Here is a 21,295-nt window from a genome sequence, read left to right on the forward strand (position 1 = left end):
TTCGAGGATGCTAATACTGTCATTTTCAATTCTGTTCAAAGTTGAACTCATGGTATTTTTGATATATTTTAAAGAAACCGAGGTTTATATATGAAAAAATTCCACAAGTCATCCAGTTTTCAAATTTTTGAATTCACTCGTCTTTCAGACATCACGCTGAACCAAATTGCATGATACAACTATTTCAACTCCTGAGCCGCTCAAATCGCATCCGTCGGATTGAAGGCGAACTTGGTTTCTCGAAGGAGCCGTTCAAGTGTTACGTAACGCACTTGGGGGGGGGGGGAGGAGGAGTTGATACAGCGTTACGGTGCGTCACAAGAGGGAAGGGGGGATGGTTCAAATCCAGCGTTACGTAAAATATCCGAGCCATGCAGGGGGGAAAAACCATGAAGAAAACGTACCAAAAATTGAAAATCCCGCCCTTCCCGAATTAAAATGGGGGCGAATTATTAAAAGGGGTCAGGCCAGCTTTCAGCACTGGAAAAAAAAACACATTGGATCTAGAGTCCAGACTCTTAAAAACATCGACAAGAAAAAGTACTCTTGATTCAATCAGAATTTAACTTAAATCAAGAACCAAGCCTCTTAATTTAAGCGGATTTTGTTTTGATTCAAGCAAAAATCCGATTGAATCAAGAGTATTTTTTCTTTTCAATGTTTTCAAGAGTCTGGGCTCTAGATACAGTGTGTTTTTTTCCCAGTTAGTTATTGAAAAGGGGGTGTAGGGATGCGTTACGGGTGCGTTACAAAGAGGAGGGGGGGGGGGGTAAAAACATCGGAGAAAGGCCTAGATTTGTTTCTCTTAAAAATTTGGCAATCTCTGAACACCCAGACGGCGTTTTTCATCAATAGCAGTGCGAGGTAAGATAGTCTCTTCTAAATCTTCTGCGAAAAAAAGTCCGCTATACCAAAAATACCAAGACCGTGTCACAAGTCCATCAGCGCCCGAAAAGCCGGACGCTATCGCAAAAGGGGTAGGCGTCTGCGGTGAAAGTAAAAGGGTCGTCTTCGCGACCGCATGATCGTCCGAACAGGGGTGCAAACTGGAGATACAGCCCGATAAAACGTCGCGCTTCTGACGTAAAGGCGTATCTCAATTCCCACGTGAACCCAGTTCTCCATATAACTCCATGCTTTTCAGGGATCATACGGAAATAGAGATACACCTTTACGTCAGAGGAGAGACAAAAAGGGGGCTGCTAGCGGTCCAGGGCCGAAAACTGTCCGAGTCAGGGATTTAGGCCGCGGCCAGGGATTTGGCCCGTACCTGGGCTCATTACACTCCGAATCATCCCGTTTATAAACATTGCTCTGACAGCCCTACAATAAGCCCGCTTGTCGGCTGTTTGCCGCCAAACATTAGATAAACGCACCCTAGTCCTTTTCCCGAGACATCGGAGCGATGGATCGATGTGGTGCCTCGACGCTGAAAGTCGAAAGGCAAGCAGCCCGATTGGACCGCGTTAAGCAGAAAGGAACTAAGTCACATCAGCTATTGCCAAACTTATTTCGGTAATTTACTTTCTTACATGAAAACGGTTGTGCGGATTTTTACGCAAATTTCAGTGAATTTTCTGCAAAGTACGAAGCAAATTCCTCAAAATTGTCAAAAGAAGCCGCACAAACGTTCTCTTGTGACAAAATTATATTGCTCAGTTAAATTTGGCAACAGCTGATGTGGCTTGGTTCCTTTCTGTTGAACGCGGTCCAATTTGCACTGTTGCAAGTTTCCTGGTTTGTGCATTTTTAAGCCCGTGAGAAAACCAATCATGGCGATTTACGACAATGAGGCTGATTTATTTTTGCTTAATCAATATAAGGGGTCGATTTTTGGTTATCAATTTTTTAATTATATCAATCCGCGTGTATTATTAAGGTTTAGTACAAAAGCCCATTTTCTGAGCCAAAAATGAAGGATTTAATATTACTCAACCAGTTCGATCTTTGAAAATCATGATGGATGGCTTCATTTGCCCAGGAAATTAAGGCTGTTTTGTTGAGGTCTCTTATTATTATTCACATACAAAATTAATAATGAAGCTTTTCGTAAAATATCACAAATATCTAGCTATAGTCAGAATATGCGCATTTATTAGCACAATAAATTACCGAGTTCTCGTTGTCTATGAGGAATTATACCTGTTTGCACCATTGTGCCCTCTATTCTTGAACTATCGCTGAACACCGATCGATTAGAGAAAGTTGGCATTCGATATCTCGATATTATACTCACTTCCGAGTCGCTTAAGCCCGGTCAGTTCTTTCTTTCTCTAAAGTCCGTGGAGTTGTCTCTAGATCCCACCCCGGATAAAGCCTTATCCCCGATCTGTCTGATTTTACACAGCTGTTTATCTCCAAAAAGGTTTTCTTCACCTCGCTTTACTGATTTTTAACATTCAGATGGTTTATAGACCACGAACATACGGCGGGTTTTGTGAAATCAACAGTGGCTTAGCAAATTTTTTGGAGATTTCTTTCATTTCCTTTTCTCTCTTTTTTCCAGATATTTGATACTCGCATACTCATCCGTAGTTTGCCAAAGGGGCCATGCACCCACAGTTCCAACCGCATTTTCAGTTTTTGACTTGAATAATATTGGCATGCATGTTTTCAAAACTAAATTATGAGACCAAATTAACAGATTTTCAAAGTATTGGGATGCGTTTAAATCACTATTATTTAATAAAGAATAGTTCAAATTTCTATGTGTTTTTACTCTAAAATTTCAATTGAAAGGAACTGAATGGTTAAAATTTGAAGGCAATGACTGTTATCAAGTATGGGGTCAACATTTTTGACTGGACAGAATAAAAAAATAAAAATTAATTAAGCGAAAGACAAAACAAGTTTGAGGTCGTCCTACATCGGAGGGCATGGGGTCATGCAATTTTGCTACTATTATATTGCTCTCCTTTGCAATTACACTGGCATTTACTTTTGCAAATTTTTGCGAATAATTCCTATTAATTTAATGGTTTTTCTTAATTTTACCGATCATTGGAGAGTAATTTTTGAGTAGTTATGCATTTTGTCACCTTGACATGAATGCTAAGCTTTACGGTCCTAGCATTACGTTCCGGGTAAAATCTCTCTTTCACAAAAGTTGCGGTGGCCATCAATAATGAATATTTCAATTCCGATATTTTGAATTCTTTCATTTCATTTTAACTTATTGATTATCTGCAAGTTTTGAGTGTATTAATTGCAAGCAGATTTTTAATATTTTTCAGAATCAAACGAAATTTTTAATTTTTTTTAGAATATTGAGCCCACTTTCACTATACCTAAAAAATAACATTCTTATTCGTTTGAGGGGGCTTTAGGAGTAAGAGTCGATTCAAATAAACTATTGAAGAAGGCTCTAATGTTGTTCACTGAACTGTTTTCAATTTTTCGGTATCTCAAGGACAATATTTGTGGATCAATGAATGTACATTAGGGTGACGCATTTTAGATTTTTTGTCCATGTGAATTCAAATGCATTCTTTCAAACTTGATTTTTTATATTTGTTTTTCGCCAATATTTGTCCCTGCCACAAGTGTATAGAAACGCTAACAATCACGGAATGAGTGTTTGAAACAGTAGTGTCAACCGCAATCCTATGCATTCTAGAAATGTGAGAATGTTTGGCCTCAATCGCCATAGCTTAAAAAGCAAGGAACTTTGCTAGGGTTGAATCGACTTTTGAATAAAAAAATATAAACAATCTAATCATGTTCAAAATATTTATTGTAACATTAAAGGCACGATTGAATTTATCGGTCATATAGAAAATTAAATATTTACAAACTTAATTTTTTGGTGGAATTCTATACATACATTCATAATATTCACATTGAGCAGAATTCTTAAAAATACAAAATAGTAACGTGTAAAAATATTTCTAATGATTTGAAACTTATATCATTCACATCATTGGTTTTTTAGGACGATATATCGACCATTAAAATATGATAAACTAACCAGATTAATCAAATCATCAAAATAAAATGTCATTTAGATTTCTAATTACAAAAAATAGCTGCACATTATGCTCATGAATTTTTGTCAATTCAGCCCAAGAATTTCAAAAAAAGGACCACTGTTAAAAAAGAAGTAGGTCAAATATAGAAATGATCTATACTTGACTATCCTTCTACCATCAGGTTTTGACCTGTAATTTGGGGTTTATATTTTAACTATACGAATAATCTTTGGTATCAAACGTAAACCTAATACATTTTTTTACAGGATTTTTTTAACTCCTTTTCAAGGAGAAAAAATCAGAGCAGACAATAATAAGCTCTATAATGTCGGGTGCAAAACTAAAATAATGGGGATTGAAACATTTTCTTAGTGCTTGCATTTAATTTATATCACAAAGCATGATCAAAAAGCAACTAGCACCAAATATATAGGTGAGTCCATGATTTTATAGATCACTCAATAGGACAATGGACACCAGGGCAAATTCGAGTTTTTGACGAAAAATGGATAGATTGCGCTTAGTGCAACATTACAGGTGTTTCTGAAAGTATGGAAACGCAAAATATTGCACTCAAGTAGTCACATTGTACGGTTTATATTCACGTTTGCATGGTTTTAGCCCTTGATTTGTCATTTTACAAAATGAATTCTGTGTACAGAAACAGCTGAGATGCGCATCTAGGTGTAATTCATAGTTTTCTCGACCAAAGGACGTAACTAAATTTTAATGTAACAAATTTTCCTCTCACAAATCATATTTTTACTAGAAAACCGTTTGGCTGTTATTAGTGAACATTTCACTACATGCATGCAAAAATCAGCAAAATTTTGGGCGAAGAGTGCATCAATACATTCTTGTTGAAAATTGAGGCTTTGGGTGCAGAAAGGGCATTTCTTGGTTTCGGCGCTTCAGAATCTCCAGTGCTGATGTATATTTTAGAGAGGAAACTTTGGGATGATTTTTCTGAAATTCTTATTTTTCAGCATTGTAAAATCATCAAGAAAATTTGGTAAAAAGTTTTAACGAATTCCATCCACTCACTTTAATTACAGTGGATGAATACGTTAACGGAGATTCTGAGACGCCGTAAACCAAGAAATGACCTTTCCGCACCCAGCGCTTTAATAAGTCGCTTCAGTCAATTTTGCAACCTTGGAATGGAGTTACGTCTCTTCGTCTAGAAAACGACAAAATTGATCCCTTTTTCAAAAAAAATTTAAAATAATGCAGTATTTTGACAAAATTTGTTCATTATCTCAATGTTTGGTACTCCCTCTATGAATGAACCCTAAATTATTAAAAGTCAAAGAGACGGTGGGCCCGAAAAATACTTTTTTGTCCACTTGGTTTTACTTTCAACCAATTTAACCGAAGTTTCGGTTGACCGGAGAGCTCCACGCCTCTAAAACACTTTCTATTTCATTGAGGAGGAAGTCCTGACGCCACCAGGGTCGAGGAGTCTGACTAATTGGAGTGCCGAACCAGCGACCGAAAAGGCTTTCCCCGCGTTGAGAAGGAAGAGTGGCCTTTCCGGACCAACGAACGACAAAAGGCCGAACACCAAGATGGAAAGACTGGGTGCGACATGGACCTCTGGTTCGGGATAAGCCGGTCAGTCTGGCGGATAAGTCAAGTAGCGTCACCTTTGTTTTCAGAAAATTGGTCGTTGGCTCTAATAGCGGGGCACGAGCGCAGAAATAGCACGTTCCAGATACTGGAGGTGGGGATGGTCCAGCAAGATGAGTCACCAAAGACAGAGGGGCCTATTGCATATTTGAGTCAATGTCTTCACTCATCAAGCGGCGGACAAATGGAAGCAAGAAATTTTGGTTCCAGTTTTAGTGTGCAGTTAGTTACATGAAAATCATGAAGTGAAAAGCGAAGAACTGACTCACATCAAACTATAAACGTCTCTTATACATTGCAAATGTGGGGGATCAGTGCATACTGTTCCTTCATGATGATTGTAAAGAGGAATCTAGTACATGAAAATGCTGCGTGACATTTTTGAGATTGCGAGGGAAACAAATAAAATTTGAAAGTTTGTAAGAAGCAAGGAAACGTGCAAAGGTGCAAATTAAGTTCTGTTGCATCAGTTTCACATGTTCTGATTTGAGACTATAGCCCCTCTTGATATAATCAATATTTCAATTTTTCAAAAAATATCACTCAACAAGTATGAGCAGTGGAACCCTCAAATTTACTTATAGTTAATCGCGTTGCCGTAAATAGGACCTTTCACGACATTGCAAATCTAATTTGCAGCCCTCATTTCATTTAAAAATTACATATATATATATATTTTTTTTGCTCTTCTGTTTCTTTTAATTAACGTAAAGTTTCCAGTAACTTTTCCCTGACATTTCGGCTCTAAATTATGCACTTTTTTACACTCCTGCACAGCATGACATGCACGTGTATACAAACCTAAGATGACTTCACCTTGATTTACCTTCACCTAAAAAACTCTCCGAGTCGCAACTTAGGTAGACTTCATGATTGTAAAATTCCCATAATTTTATCGTATTCTTTACCCCGGAGAACCATTCATCTCCAATCATAATGCGATCAATCACACACATATCTTCACCAGAATACGCGATTGCCTTCAAGGTTGCGTAGCCTCCGGCCAGTGGCGATGATCGATTACCGATACTTCCCCACTTGAAGCTATGCTAAAGAATCGATTACTGAGGTGTTCATTGCAAACACCCTGTTTATCGATCCTTTTCCATAAGTTTAAACGGCGGATGAATCGGTACATCGCCTCTATTCCGAACTGTCCCCATCATCGTGTCCTTCGGCGGTACTGCCGACGGACGAAGTGGTTGCCTCCGGTGGGTGGAGGGGTGGGGGTCAGAGCTCGTTGCTCTTGTACATGTCGCAGATGATGCGCTCGATGGGGATGTGCCCGATGGTGTCGCGGAAGAAGAGCTCCTCGATGGTGTCCGTGGAGATGGCGCGGAGGGCCGGCAGGAGGAGCAGGAGCTTGCCGAAGCGGAAGGGTTGTGTCGGGTGCTGCGCCGAGATGTACTTGCTCAGCGTCAGCTGCGTGTGGTCCTGGAGCGCCGCCACCGCCGCCACGTCCCGCACCGAGCGCCCCGAAGACTCCGAGTCGCCGCTGCTGTTGTTGCTGTTGCTGTCCACCGCTGAAAAAATCAAAAAATGACACTTCTTAGGACCAGTCGATCTTGAAAGTTGGCAACCCTGCTTTTCCTACATTTAGATCCATTAAAAAATCGATTTTAGGCGAGGCAACACCGAAAAAAAAGTGAAGTTAATTTAATATTATGGATGTAAAAAAGTGTGCGAGAACTCACAAAATGCTAAATTACCCGCCACGGCAGTTAGTTTTACATCTTGACATTGATAAAGTAACTGCTCTAGCAGTTAATTCAGCATTTGTATGCCATCATACATTTTTTATATCCAGAATGTTGAATCAACTTCACTTTTTTTCAGTGAGGCTGCCTTACAAAGATTCGATTGTCTTACTCATGTGTATGATTTCCCCCAGGGAGAAGACAAGCATCGGTATACAGAACAATTTTTCCTAAAAATCGAATTTTGCTTTTCACTCTTCGCAAAAAAAAAGAGATGAAACAGCGTAGAATGAGACTTCAGCAGTCTATTGGTGAAAAATCTCCTTCGAGACCGCTGAATTAAAACTAAATGAGACTATAAACGCGAAATACAGCATGCTCGATTAGTCAAATCGAACTGGAAAACTTCATATTATGTTACGAGACTTTAGTCTCATCACATATTATGAAAGAAGGAATAGGAATTTTGATGTTGAGCCCGAAATTAACTTTTAAATGAAGCCTGAAAATTCCAGTGCTATAAGGGATTCGGATTTCACCACTAAGCTAAAACTTCTTGGGGACTTTAACGAGCGGTTAGAAAACTAAAAGTAGCGTCCTTTCTTTCAATATATCAAAGAGAGATCAAAATAATAGTTATATTGATATTTTTTCAAAGGTCTGGCAACAAACTTATTTGTAGCAGTTTAGCGTGGGTTGGAGTTTGGTGAACTTTGCGTTGAACGCAAAGAATGCCAGTGCACCTTCACCTATTAGATATGCAACCCGCGTAGCCATCAAACACGAATTGTTGCATCTTGGTGTTTTATACACGCTCGTTCTTTATGTACGCATACTTCTCTGAAGTCAGTGGCGTAACTGTGAACGTTTTGCAGCGATTACTAATTTTCCCTTTTTTTTCTGGAGAACAGGGAACTTTTACAAAGCAATTACGAACAATACGAATGCATCAATCATTACACACCAATACGAACCATTGGTATAATCAAAATATTTTTAGAACAACAGTGTTAGCTGTAACTTTTTCTCGCCACGTTCTTGACATCTTTTTTTCTCGAAATCATGCGCACACCTTCTTATCATGATAAGAGAAGAAACTTACCAGTCTTGAAAAGAACTATTGCACGTAAGCAGGCATATTCGTGGGCATCTAGTTGGAGGTTACGGAGTTTGAACAACGTCTCCTGGAAGTTTGTGATCTCTGGGACGATACTGCGAGCTTTGTGCATGTCTCTGGTCGCGGCCGCGCACAACAGTTGGGTCAGCTCCATCGGGGGTAAAAATTGCGCCGCACCCAACACGAAAAGCTCACCCCAACTTTCCTCGATCAACAGCATCTGTGAAAAAGCAAGAAATCATTTTAGAGGGAACGTAAGAATATTCTCTCACTAATTTATTTGCTCCCGACGGAGCATGGGGGTTGAAAAATGGAACCATTTATAACTAAAAAACATGCTCATTTGCTCTATTCACTCTATGCATCCTGTGGCACTATGCACAAAGTGCTTAAGTCTTAAAATAAATTTCAGAGTAAGTGAAGAGAGATCTCTCATCTCTATTTTACCAATGGAAAGTTTTACACGAAGATCAAGATGCCGAATTTCATGTTTTATTGTAAGCGTAAGTCAACTAATCAACATTAAGAATTTTAAACTAATTTGACTTCAAGAATGGTTTAGAAAAATACTTACTTGATCCTTTATTGAAAGACTTGTGAAGGCGGGAACATTTTTGGCCCATTTTACATTCATGAATAATAATCTAGCGGCCGATTCACAAACGGTTTCTGTGTTTGCGAGTAATATACTCGGCGGCGTTAGTGGAATCTGGAAATAACATGAAACAGTGGAATTAATTAAATTAATTTAATTAATCAATTAATGAAATTCTGACGTTTGGAGAGAGAATCCTAGTATCGGTACCCAATTTGTTCGATGACCATGTTTTGTGTTAGGAATGACATTAACGCGACATAATCTGCCTAGGGGCATGACAGATTTCCCAAATTAGGGAAAATGGCTGAAAACAGCCAAAAAGACGTGCTCGTTTTTTAGAGGGGTAAATACTGTATTTTTTTAAAACAAAAGATTAAATTTGCCGGATACAACGATTAGGATTATTTTACTTCCGTGTTTTAATTTATCTATTTATCCCCTCCTCTCTCCCTCTCTTAAATTACATCATTGAGTCATATCGATGTCTAAACCAAAAATGTATATATGTCTCAGACTGCGATGCTTTGAGACTCCGCTCATTTTTAATTTTTTAAATGAAAACTCTCCATCGTTCCCATTCAAATTCCATTTAAATTTTCTTCACCCATTCCAAAAAATGCACGCACTAGGTCAAATCGAAAAATTTTGACAAGATTTCCAGCTTAACGGAAATAAATCATGATCGGAAGTAAGGATGGTAATTGAGATTTACATTTTTCATATTTAGCCATCGATATAAATTAGAGTAATGGTGAATATCGGATTTTTCAATTTTCGCCAGACTTCTGGAAAATTGTTGAAAATATTACGAATATCGTGCTCAACTCACCTTTGGGAAGGCTGTAGGGGGATATACAAAAGGTGGAGGGGGTAGCTGCGACGGGGCCTCAATTCGCGGAGGTGAGGATGTGGTCGATGATATTTTTGGTAAGGCCAAATCCAACACCGAGGGAATCGGAGGGGAGGGTTCCGAGTCCTGGAAGTATAGCGCCATCTGTCGTCGCAAGGTTGAGTTCCGTGGCCCTCTTTCATGTTGCACCGCTACGTAACAAAACAATGCATGAAATTAATTTTTTGATATGGAAATTTTCATAAAGTGTTAGTTTTGGAGCAACAGTGTATGCAAATCTACAGAAAGTTACTTGTGAAGATCAAAGAACATTTTCATTGATAATGACCGACGAAGAATTAAAATTATACCATCTTTTTCACAAGCTGCAGAAAAACTACTAAGAAAGTAACACTTTGAAAGTACACTACAACATTGTTATGCATCATTATTTTCATCATATCAGGTACGCGTCAAGAAAGGAAGAAATGAGATGGTAACATTATCGGTATAGTTATTCCATGTCCTATTTTTCTTGGCTGCTTTTAAAACAAATTTGGAATCAAAAACACACAATTTTTCATGCACAATGCCACTGTCAAGAACTCGAAAGAAGTGCCTTCCTTCGCATTTTGAAATTCAAACAAAAATGCAGATTAAACTGTAATTTTTCCAGGTTTTAGTCTCTATTTAAATTGTATGATGATCAGAGGTTATTTAGTTGCGTATTTTATCATAATTCTTTGTGCGTGCTCATTAATGTTTCAAATTCCTTGCAACGACTTCCACTACTTACCGTCTTTATTCATTCCAGCTTCTACACATTTCCTTAGTCGACATGCGCGACACTGGTTTCTATGTGTTTTGTCAACCACGCATGATCCTTCCGCCTTCGCTTTGCATATGTACTGCCTGTTTCTGCGAATCGATCTCTGAAAAATGAGAAAAAAAAATCATCCCTCAGTCTATTGGATACTGCAATAAAAGTACTACGAAAAAATCTCCATTCACCTTGATGAAATTTCATAAATTTAGTATCCGTCATGTTTTCCGCCTAGCGGTGCACTTTTGATCGGGTGGATAAAAAAAAAGGTTGGCGACTCAATCGGGTAAATCGTATCGTATTTTTCCTGAAATTTTTTGTTTTATTCAATGGTAAAATAAAATAATAGATGCATTTTATTCCTCACATATGCTGCTCCGAAACCTACTTTCTACTTTGAGCAAATATATACATTTGGATTTGGATAAATATGATGCACATCTTACCACTGCATTGCAGAGGTCATATCAGTTGTTACTGGAGTTGCTCAGAGTCTCTGATCTTAAATGCATGAAAATATTCCCCCCACATTCCAAACTGAAAATAGCTCCGTTCAGGAATTAGGTAACCGATGATAATAATTTTCCAAGAATCAGCGTCAAACAATTTTATACAGTTCAGTCCTGCTATTTCCTTACTGTGCCCTCCACAACATTGCGTAAAATATATATCTCATAACTCGGTATATCTCGATTGACTCGTAAATTCATCTAACTTAAGACCGTAGACATAAATCTCTCCCAAATCCGAAGTTGTTACGCAAATTTCAAAAATTCTGGCCGTTTTTTACTTACGTCCTTAATCCGGATACCATCAATGCCTTCATGAATGTATTTTTGAACACCCGCGTTGCAATGATTTATTTATTATTATTTTTAAGCGGTTTACTTGAACCGTTTCCTATTTCAGGATCCGTCCACTTATTTTATTCTGAATATAGTGAATCCAGTAACACAACGGCTCTTTTAAAAATGCATCATCAAAAATAAACGACAAAATCTTCTGGTGGCGGAATGTACTCGAGGCAATCAATTTTTCTTCAAAAGAACTGAAAGTGGGCACAAAAATCTGAAAATTAACCCGATGACACACCTTGAAGAATCCAGCGCAGCCATCGCATGCAAAAATCCCGTAATGTTTTCCAGAGGAGTGATCCCTGCAAACTTTGCATGGGACATCGTATAGTATTCTACCTGCAACAAAAGGGAGAATTGAATATTAGTAACGAGATCATTGCTTGAAGCAGAAATATATGGACATATTTCTGCTAAACGGAACTAGAGATGTGTGGGGAAAATGCGGTGTGCTTGTGGTGAGCTGCGTAAGAAACAATGTAAAAGTGGGCGTGATTCCTTTTAGGGAAATGGAAAAGCGGGATTTTACATTAAAGCAAACGGAAATAAGCGGCAACTATATGCGAACTCATGAGCCGTTGGCATGTGACAAGAGCATTGTGGATATAGAGCACACGAGTTAAAGCACTTCTGCTCCAGTGCCCATGTGTGTCCCCGATGTCGCGTCGCCGCTGACGTCACTGCCGCTTTAAAATTTTATCTTTTTAATCCAGTGGAGGATTCTGCAACCTGAATGAGCATCGGGTTAGGGTTAAGACACATCCTTGCTTCAGGCTTTCAAATTTTCACAGATTAAGGCCGAGTGGAGTGTGTTCCTGAAGATCCACTCGTCAGTTCCTTGGACATTTGTCGCCATACCACCAGGATTCGAGCCCGGGACCTATTGGTCTAGAGTCAGACGCGCTGACCGCTAGGCCAACCTGGTCGGCAGAAAATAAGTTTTCATCGGGGATTCCGGAAACTTTCCGGAGTGGGAAAGTTTTCAAAAATTGCAAGACTGCCCGGATCCTTAATCCGACCAAGCAGCTCGTAGCCATAATACAACGGAAGGTGTTGATTAATCAAAGCGCAAATTAGGAACAATCAAAGCGCTCCACCTTGCTCCCGGTTCCCGGGCGACAATGAGGAGGGTGTAAGACGCTGCACTTGCCGGCCACAAAACCTCCCTCCTCTGACGAAAGGGCGTATCTCTACTCCCACATGAGCCCCAGAAAGCATAGAGCTATAAGGAGAACAGGGCTCAAAGGAGCGACGAGAAGTCGGGAGGGGTACTTGCGAGAATTTCAATATCCATTACGGACTCCTCGGGGGGGGGGGGGGGTTGCTCGTTCCGGTAACTTCCCGCTTCCGGTCCATTGATCCTGAGGGAGGCGAAAACGGAAACAACAGGTTCGCCGGGGCGGCGTCCGCGTCATCCCCTTCACCTTGGCCGGTGGAAACGGCAGCGCCACTCACACGCACGCAGCCCGACGCGGATGGCCACTCACACACTCGCCGACCCGCGGCGCATCTGTGGTCCTCGTTTGCTGCCCCGCCGAGCGTGACCCCGCGCCCCCGCGTTGCGACATTTGGGTCATCAGCGTCGGGATGGAATTCAATGAATTTCAACTGCCGCAAAAACTTTAAGAAATTGCACAATCTTATAGCAGTATAGCAAGACCCACACGCCCTATTAAAGACCTCAATTTTGTAGTAATAAAAGTGTCCACTTTTGCTCATGGGGGAAATAAAAAGCATCGGTATCAGATTTAGAGGCTAGACAAACAGGGTCACGGCGGCCCTAGTCAGAAGTTAGAAGGGGAAGAAGAAAGTGTCTAACATGTTCCAATGTGGATTTCACACAAGAAAAGTGCTAATTTAACTACTCCCGTGGTTTAATTAGCTTTCCATCAGTGCAAAACCTACATTTGAAACATGTTGGGCGTATTTTTCAAAAATTTAATTGTTAAGTCAGCAATACATTGTTTCCGTGAATTTTGGAAGTATTGTTAGACGAAGTTTTGCTAAAAGGGTCCTTAGTTTTTTTTAAAATCGTGTGTTTCAGCGTACAACTATTTTACTTATACACTCGGTAACATTTAGCCACTGGGCTTTTGTCCCATTATCCCGTGACGTTTTTCTTGTGACAAAAATGTTTGCCGATCACACTAATGGTGGCTTGCGTATCGTTATCATTCTCTAGGAAAAAACGAAAAAATATGCATTGAGAGAGTTGTTAACTTAACCAACCCCGTCGTTTAATTAGTTTTCCATTAATGTATAATGTACATTTGAAACATGTCGGACATATTCTGCCGTGCTAAGGAAGAACGCCGTATGAGCCTTCAGACGTTGCCAAGTTTCTTCCAATTAAAAACCGAATTTACTAGAAAAATTGTGAATAATATTTTCCAAAACTTTTAGACAATTTTGTCGGAATTTAATCTAAAATATCTGAAAATTTCAAGGCAAAATACATTATGCATGAATGTTGTCAAAAATACGTGTTTTATCGAGGGAAATTTGACAACTCTCGAATGTTCATACGGCGTTCTTCCTTAGCACGGCAGTATTGCTCAACAATTTAATTGGTAAATCAGCAATCCATTTTCATCCGTGAACTTGGCAACAGGGGTCCGGATCTCGTGCTGACGACGAGCGCATCCCTAACAATTTGTTAGCTGACTAGTTAACCCACTCGTCCATCGAGGCACGGGCAGGCGGCACCGCACCGGGGCTATACCGTCCCTGGTGAAAGTACCACCAGCGGACCGCGACTACACCACCGAGCCGGCCAATTACCGGCCCGAGCGTGGGAGCCAGGCGATGGGGATGAAAACCAGTGATAACAGATGTATAAGTAGCCTCGATTCCCAATCCGAGGTGCCTGATTAATTTTTCATCCTCGTTTGTCCGGCCCCCGACCCCGCCGCGAGGTGGGAAACGCCGCGGGGAAATCAGATGTCAAGTGCTCCGCGTAGGTGAAAGCGGGGGTGGAAATGTGGGGTTGATGAGTCAGGGGTGCAAACGCAAATGATGGATAGCGTCGCAACTTTTAAACTGGGTCTGCCCCTTACGAGATCCATGCATTGAGCTGCATGCACGTGGGATATCAATAGGTGTTCAGAAAATTTCGATTTCAATGCATTTTAATCATGGAGCCTATGCTACACGAAAAAATGAAATTGCTGATTAAAAAAAGTGTCCAAAGTTCATGTAGGTTTTACAATGAAAAACGTTAATTTAACACCCCCGTGGTTAAAATAGCTTCCACTATTGTAAAATGTACTTTTGAAACACGTCGGACAATTTTTTTAACAATTGAATTGTTAAATCAGCAATCCATTTTTTGCCGTGAAAACGTCTTAAAGTTCCTTATTAGAATATCCGATTATTCCCACAACTCAAAAATATGCTTTATATGCTATCTGGTAAATTATGCTAAATAATTGCGTGACTACAGCTCAACCACCATGTTTGGAGAATTTGGTGTGACTTCCAGGTATACTAATGTAGCCCCGAGCATAGTTCAAAATTTCTCGTATAACTTATTTTTTAAAAGGTCATTATTTCTTGAGATTTCTTGGAAATCATCCCTGGCGGGCTGGCGGGTAAACAATTTGTGCAAAAAATTTCAAGTCAATCAATAAATCGTTTACTGCTTAAAATCTAGTTGCATTGTATGAAAGATGCATGCAGCGTTTTACTGCAGATAATTCTACCGAAATTGTTGATATTTTTCCCAGAAACATTGTTCCTTTAGATGATATCATTTTGACATTTTGTTTTGCTTTCAAATACTTTTAATATTTTATTAAATTATTATATTCATAATTTATCGGGAGAGAAGTTGCTCCGCCAAAACATTCCATGTTGATTTCATCAAATATTTTAGGTCAACGTTCTTCACACTTTTCGTTTAGTTATAATTTTTAAGCCGCTAGAATTCCGGAATATAAGAGCAAAAGTTGTACAATCTTACCAACATCTGACGGCTATTTCAAAAATCGAGAACACCGGAAGTGAAATTGCAGGTTACAGTATAACCCTTCCTGGTTGTAGTGAAAAATCATCGTAAGATGAGTCTCGACTAAATAACGTAGTATCACCATAGCACGTTCATCCCCTGCGTAAAGCTCAGCGTCAGTTGTTGGCCCGTATGATCGTGTCATCCGTCACCAGGATTCCGGCCCGATAAGTGCCCTCGAAATTGACACGCCGATCACTTCCGTGGGAACTTAGTCTTCCTATGCATCATCCACCCCCCCCCCCCTCCACATCCCTCCCGCGAGTTGATAATGAGCTCGGCAGAGAGGGCGGGACGGGCGATCCCACCCAGGGATGAATTCCGCGCTGCATTCCCATAGAGCACGATTTACCTGCCCCCGCGACATATGGCGCTGGCCCACTTTCGCAGGGAGATGCCTTGTTTGCACCCTGGACACGGTGACTATCAATTACAGCTCGTTGCCAATGAGCCCTTCTGTTTGAAAGTTGGATCCTCGTAATGATTTATGGGAACTTGGGAAATACAGCAGGTTTGCCTTCAATTGAGAAGGTAGGCAAAAGCGAGTACTCAGGAGGTGGAATAGTTGTATCCTCGTATTTTTCACGTGATGACGGATACAGGTGGTGCGGTCGGCTGGAGCAAAGAGTTGCTCGCTCTGCTCCTATATTTATTTTGGTGACTGTATTTATTTTGGTATTAGGCTGTATTTATTTTGGTGACTGTATTCGCGGATGAAACATTATTTAACATTAATTAACCGCGTCTCGGTTATCCGTTTGTTCGATTATCCGGTGCGCTTTATACCACTAAAAAGTGACATTTCCGGACACGGCGAAACCGGTTATCTGGGACAAAAGTTGAAGATACGTGTGGTTTTTCGTACTTTTTTTTTAATTAGATGATTATGTTTTACAATTACTTCCGTATTTGGAACATTGTTTTTGATATCGTATCGAAAATTAGCCAAATTTCTGATTTTTATTATAAACAAGGTCTGAAATGGCATTTTTTCTGTCTTCTTTTTGGTGGTTTTGATTATAAGTTATTTTTGTTATCCGGCACGGACCTCCGCCACACTTCACCGGATGATAAAAGCTACTATGTGCCCAAATTGGTCGATTTTGAAAGGAACCGTGAGTAGCAAAGAGAGTGGAGTTTTCCGAAAAATTGCAATGTTGATTAAAAATTAATCTTTTGCAAATTATTGCTAAGGCAAAAAGAGAGGTTGCTTCTTGAGCAAAATTGTTTGAGGCTCATTACGATCTTATCCAAAAAATCTCATAAGTGCACTCCAAACTTTACAATCTAACAAATTTGCGCATTTTTAAACTTCTTGTTTCAAAAATTAAATTATGTCAAAGAAATAATTTGACGCGGATGAACTTCACAAATGCGTGTGAATTTAATGAGGATCACCGCCAAACGACAGTTCTTCAAATAAAAAACATTGAAACTGTGGAAAAATCTACAGTGTCAATCTGAGCATATTTCTTTGAAGTGAAGCATTGTCCGTTTGGAACTTTCATCTCAGTCATCACAGAAAGAAATTCGTCTTTCTCTTAAGGATTAGATGTGATTTTAAACCTTGTCGAAACGATAAATCAGCGTGTTGACACTCTAACAGAGCGGGTCGAAAAAGATGGTTACGCTCCTATTGACTCCTGCGCACAGATTTCCCTCCCCCTTTTCACGGGTCTTCATATTGTTGCGGTCCTTTGTAAACGGCATCGCAAGGGACAGTCTGTCTCCCAATACCAGTTGTCCCTGAGAAATATGGCGTCCTCTTGTTTACTCACACTTTGCATCGCGGCCATTGCGACTGGCTCGTGATCCAGGAGTTGGTTGTTCGGCGGGTCAGCTGGCAAAACGCGACGTTTTTAATTTTATTTTAATGTAATTTTACGGGCGGATAATTACTCGGCTTTGTCGTTTCAGCACCATATCGAAACATGAATTGATGTTTCAGATGCACCAGTCTATTTAAACTTACTGGAAAAAACAAATGATTTGGTTTGAGCCATAATTTTCTTAAATTTGCCGCCAATACATACTCTCTTGAATCAAACCATCTCACTCGAGGAATTCTCAATGCTTAAATCAAAATGAAAGCGCTTATACAAACGCAAACCTGCTTGATTCAGACAATTTTATTCTTGACGCAAGGGAATCTTGATGGCAAAATCAAGCGCATGCATTTCTGCTTAAATAAAGTCCCTTTTTTCCAGTGATGCATAATGAGTTTCTGTACTGTTTGTAAAATAATCCATTAGTCATACGGCTTACGCCTTTGTATCACAAGGAAAATAATTAAAGTTTTGCACTTCTACGCATGGTTTTAAAACGTTTTATATGCCTAATAGAGCCGTGCATGAAATACGTAACGCAATAGGGTGGGACGATCGTATAGGATTGCGTTACGCCATGTTGTTTTTACGTATTAATGGGTAGGGGCTTACGTCATTAAATCGTTATAATAGAGGAGTAAGGTCGAAAAATTGCGAATTTAGCATGACTTATTCTGCAGCCCTTATTTAGCAGCCCCGATGCATGCGAACTTTTAGCCACCAACTCATTCCCGAGATGAATTAATTTATTAGCTTAATTTAAAACTTATTCTGATAAGTAATGCAATTTTTTTTTGTTTTCGTTATATTTTCCGAGCTAATTCGTGTTGTACATGAGGTTTTCATGATGTATGCGTATATCTGGCCTTAAACAACTTCGAATAAAATGCAAGTACTTAATGTCTAGTTCGGTAAAATCGGGGATGTTCAATTTTCCTTATTTTTTAACATTACACATGCCGGAATGTTCCTAAAAACGTATAACCAACCTACTTCAAAGCTATATTACCGCCATTTGGCTTTTAAGTTGTACGCGCAAGACAACCTTTTCTTCAATTAAATATACTCCCTTAAATTTTGCCAGTTAGCGGGGATGATTCTGTCAACATGCTAAAAAGGGATTCTTTTCAATGTTTTCTTTTGAAAAAATAAAATAAATGTGTATATATGTATACATGATATGTATGCGTATGTAATATTGATTACATACGCGCATTTTATCCAAGGTAGAAAGGAAATGGAGTATTTGATATACCTAGTTGTCTCGTGGTATAATTGAGACGATTTTTAGCTGAAATTATATGTAGAAAATAAGCGCAAAGAAATTATCTTCTACCTCAAGTTGGGGCTATTGAATCATCCAACAGTGCCGTGAAACATTGATCAAAACATTGTTTCAACTTGCATACTTTCAACAACAGGTCGGCGCATGAAAGACGAAAGTCGAAATTTCAGTAGGCATGTTATTAAAAAGTAAAAAAGTCGTTAGGTCACTCGAAATTTTGCATCATAATATTCCGGTTATTGTACGTATATTTTTAGCTTAGAAGCATCTTCGAAAATTAGGTTTAGGTACGCGGATGTAAAAAGGCAAATTTTAAGTTAGGGAAAGTTTAGGCGACACTCAATGATGGATCGACACGAACATTCGCGTTATTTTTGATTTATTGAATGATTCATTTTAAACGATAGTCATCCACCATCAAAACTCTTTTTACAAAGGTTTGTCTTTTGTCAGAGAGAAATCAACGACTCGTCCGTGTAACCTATAATATATCTTATATAGTTGCAGCTTACATTTTAGCTCCGAACCTTCAAGATTTAAATACGCATAATCTTCGCCTGTAGCAATAGGCTGCATGGTTTTGAAAAAGACACCATCCCGTTTCATGTAGCGCGTAGTAGATTTACTGCTGATTTTTCTTTTTTATCCATTTATTCAAACACCGGAAAAAAGGATGCTGACTTAACATTCTGGATGTAAAAAAGTGTGCGACAACTCTCGAAACGCTGAATTAACCGCCACAGCAGTTACTATAGCAATGTCAAGATGTAAAGCTAACTGCTGTGGTGGTTAACTCACCTACTTTTTTACATCCAGAATGTTGAGCCAGCATCCTTTTTTTTCTGTGAAATGTTTTGAAACTATATTACGCTTAATCCATGATACTCTATAGAACATAAAAAGAGTACGTATCAGCAGTATTTTAGCAGATATGCCTACATTTACTTTTCAAACACCCGCAAACTGCAAACGGTTCACCTTTGTTCGTCCGCATTGGTTACATTACTCATAGGCCCATAGGCTATATTTCTCTTGCCTAGCCAAAAGAGATAAACTTGATATATTCATCCATGCGATCATTCACATATAGCTACTGACAAAAAATTCTATGTTTTACATTTCATCCACGATTTTGAAGGCATTGATCGATTAGAGCCCGAAAATTAAGTTGAATATATCCACAAACTTTTCATCCATTATCCATACATCCTGTTCAAAAGCGATTATTAAATATACTTAGGGCAACAAGACATGCATCCGAATTTTATTACCAATTTACGGTGAAAGTACCAGACCATGTAGCTCGGTTTACGACGTTGCAGATTTCCTGCCATACTTAATTTTTTAATGAAAAATTACTCAACTTCAGTCTTGAAAACTTCCGTGATGTTTCTTTCCTGTCCGAAGAAACCTCCGTGAAGACCTGAAGGAATGTAATTGATTTGTTCTCCTTTAAAACATAAATGGAAGCGGAGATTTTTAAACTCCGCAAACGAAATACGTGGTTTAGTAGTTTCTCCGTCGAAATGCTTCAAATGACCGGCACACGATCATGCTTACTAAACATTTGATTCTTCAAAATGATAATGTAAATAAGGCCAAAAAACTGGCTGAAAGGTCAAAATTTGATACTTTATATCCAATAAAAGGTAAAAAACCCTCAAATATTTTGAGTGCTTCTTCAATGTTTGTATCAAAAAAAATCTATCGCTACTGCTTTAAAAAAATGTTGAGTCCTTTAGTATTAGCAGTTAACTTTATTTTTTTTTTCTTTTTTTAAAAAAGAAATTATAATCAAGTATACCTATATCCGAAAAATAATTTGAAAGTTCTTACTTGAAGTATTTTGTTGTATTTTTGACTGAAAGCTTAAATGATCCAGCGGCGTCTGCATTTTGGCACCGGAGGAACAACTGGAAACCTAAGGGTAGCACACCACTGCCAAAACACGCACCCACCAAATGAAGTGGAAAATTCGGAAATCCACAGACAACAGAACAACCGAAACTGACTCGTCCTCGCGAACCAACCCGGGTGACTTACCAGCAAACTGGAAGGATGGTCGGAGGGACAGCCCTTCTGCCCCAGAGGCCCGATGTCGCACCCCATTGGTCCGTTTTCGAGCCCTTCTTCGCGGGGCCTCTTCAATACACCCCTCAATCAGTAGCACAGTAGGTCGCGGGGTTGCTTTCGTGGAATTCTTGCACCGACTCTACGTGCTCCGGAGAATGTTTTGAGCGCCATTGCAAAAGACGTTGTTTAATCAGAAATACAAATCCATATTGAAAGTTTTATCTTTTTTTTAAAGAGAAAAAAAATCTAATGATTTCTTGAAAATGTCTTTTTTCCTTAAGATTATGAAGTATAAATTTTTTAAAAATATTAAAGCAAAATATTTCTTTGTTTTTTGTTGAAAAACTAAACCTGAGAAGAGACGAGACAATAGAAATGTGCTTTGGCTGTATACTGATTAGTGTCATCCATTTATCGGCAAGGCAGAATGAGAAAAATTATCTTTATCTGCGACAATGTTCGTCAATTGGTTGAACATCTTCAAAAATTCGCAGTTTCTATCCCCCAATGACAAATGTTGCATAACCAAAAATGGTTAACGGAAGAAATTGAATGCGGAACTTTCAAAAGAGTGTATACCGTGGTCTTTT

At 39.1% G+C, this 21,295-nt stretch overlaps 1 protein-coding gene across 1 annotated transcript; it reads right to left on the minus strand.

The window, feature by feature from the left end:
* Positions 1 to 3,715: 3,715 nt before the first annotated feature.
* tll (nuclear receptor subfamily 2 group E member tailless) lies at positions 3,716 to 20,839 on the minus strand. The gene is made up of 7 exons (XM_019041524.2): positions 20,469 to 20,839; positions 11,754 to 11,854; positions 10,635 to 10,770; positions 9,839 to 10,050; positions 8,986 to 9,120; positions 8,397 to 8,631; positions 3,716 to 7,120 (listed from the first exon to the last, which is right to left on the minus strand). Exons 1-7 carry the CDS (start codon positions 20,524 to 20,526, stop codon positions 6,828 to 6,830), a joined length of 1,170 nt encoding a protein of 389 aa, XP_018897069.2. The 5' UTR covers positions 20,527 to 20,839; the 3' UTR covers positions 3,716 to 6,827.
* Between the last annotated feature and the right edge of the window lie 456 nt (positions 20,840 to 21,295).

This window comes from Bemisia tabaci, chromosome 3 (assembly GCF_918797505.1).
Source record: "Bemisia tabaci chromosome 3, PGI_BMITA_v3".
NCBI lineage: Eukaryota > Metazoa > Arthropoda > Insecta > Hemiptera > Aleyrodidae > Bemisia > Bemisia tabaci.

Coding starts and splice junctions, on each gene's coding strand:
- tll (XM_019041524.2), bottom strand. CDS start 20,526: ATGCAGACGCCGCTGGATCATTTAAGCTTTCAGTCAAAAATACAACAA. Junction 9,121..9,838: donor CCCCTACAGCCTTCCCAAAG/GTGAGTTGAGCA, acceptor TGTTATTTCCAG/ATTCCACTAACGCCGCCGAG. Junction 7,121..8,396: donor AATAGTTCTTTTCAAGACTG/GTAAGTTTCTTC, acceptor TGATTTTTTCAG/CGGTGGACAGCAACAGCAAC.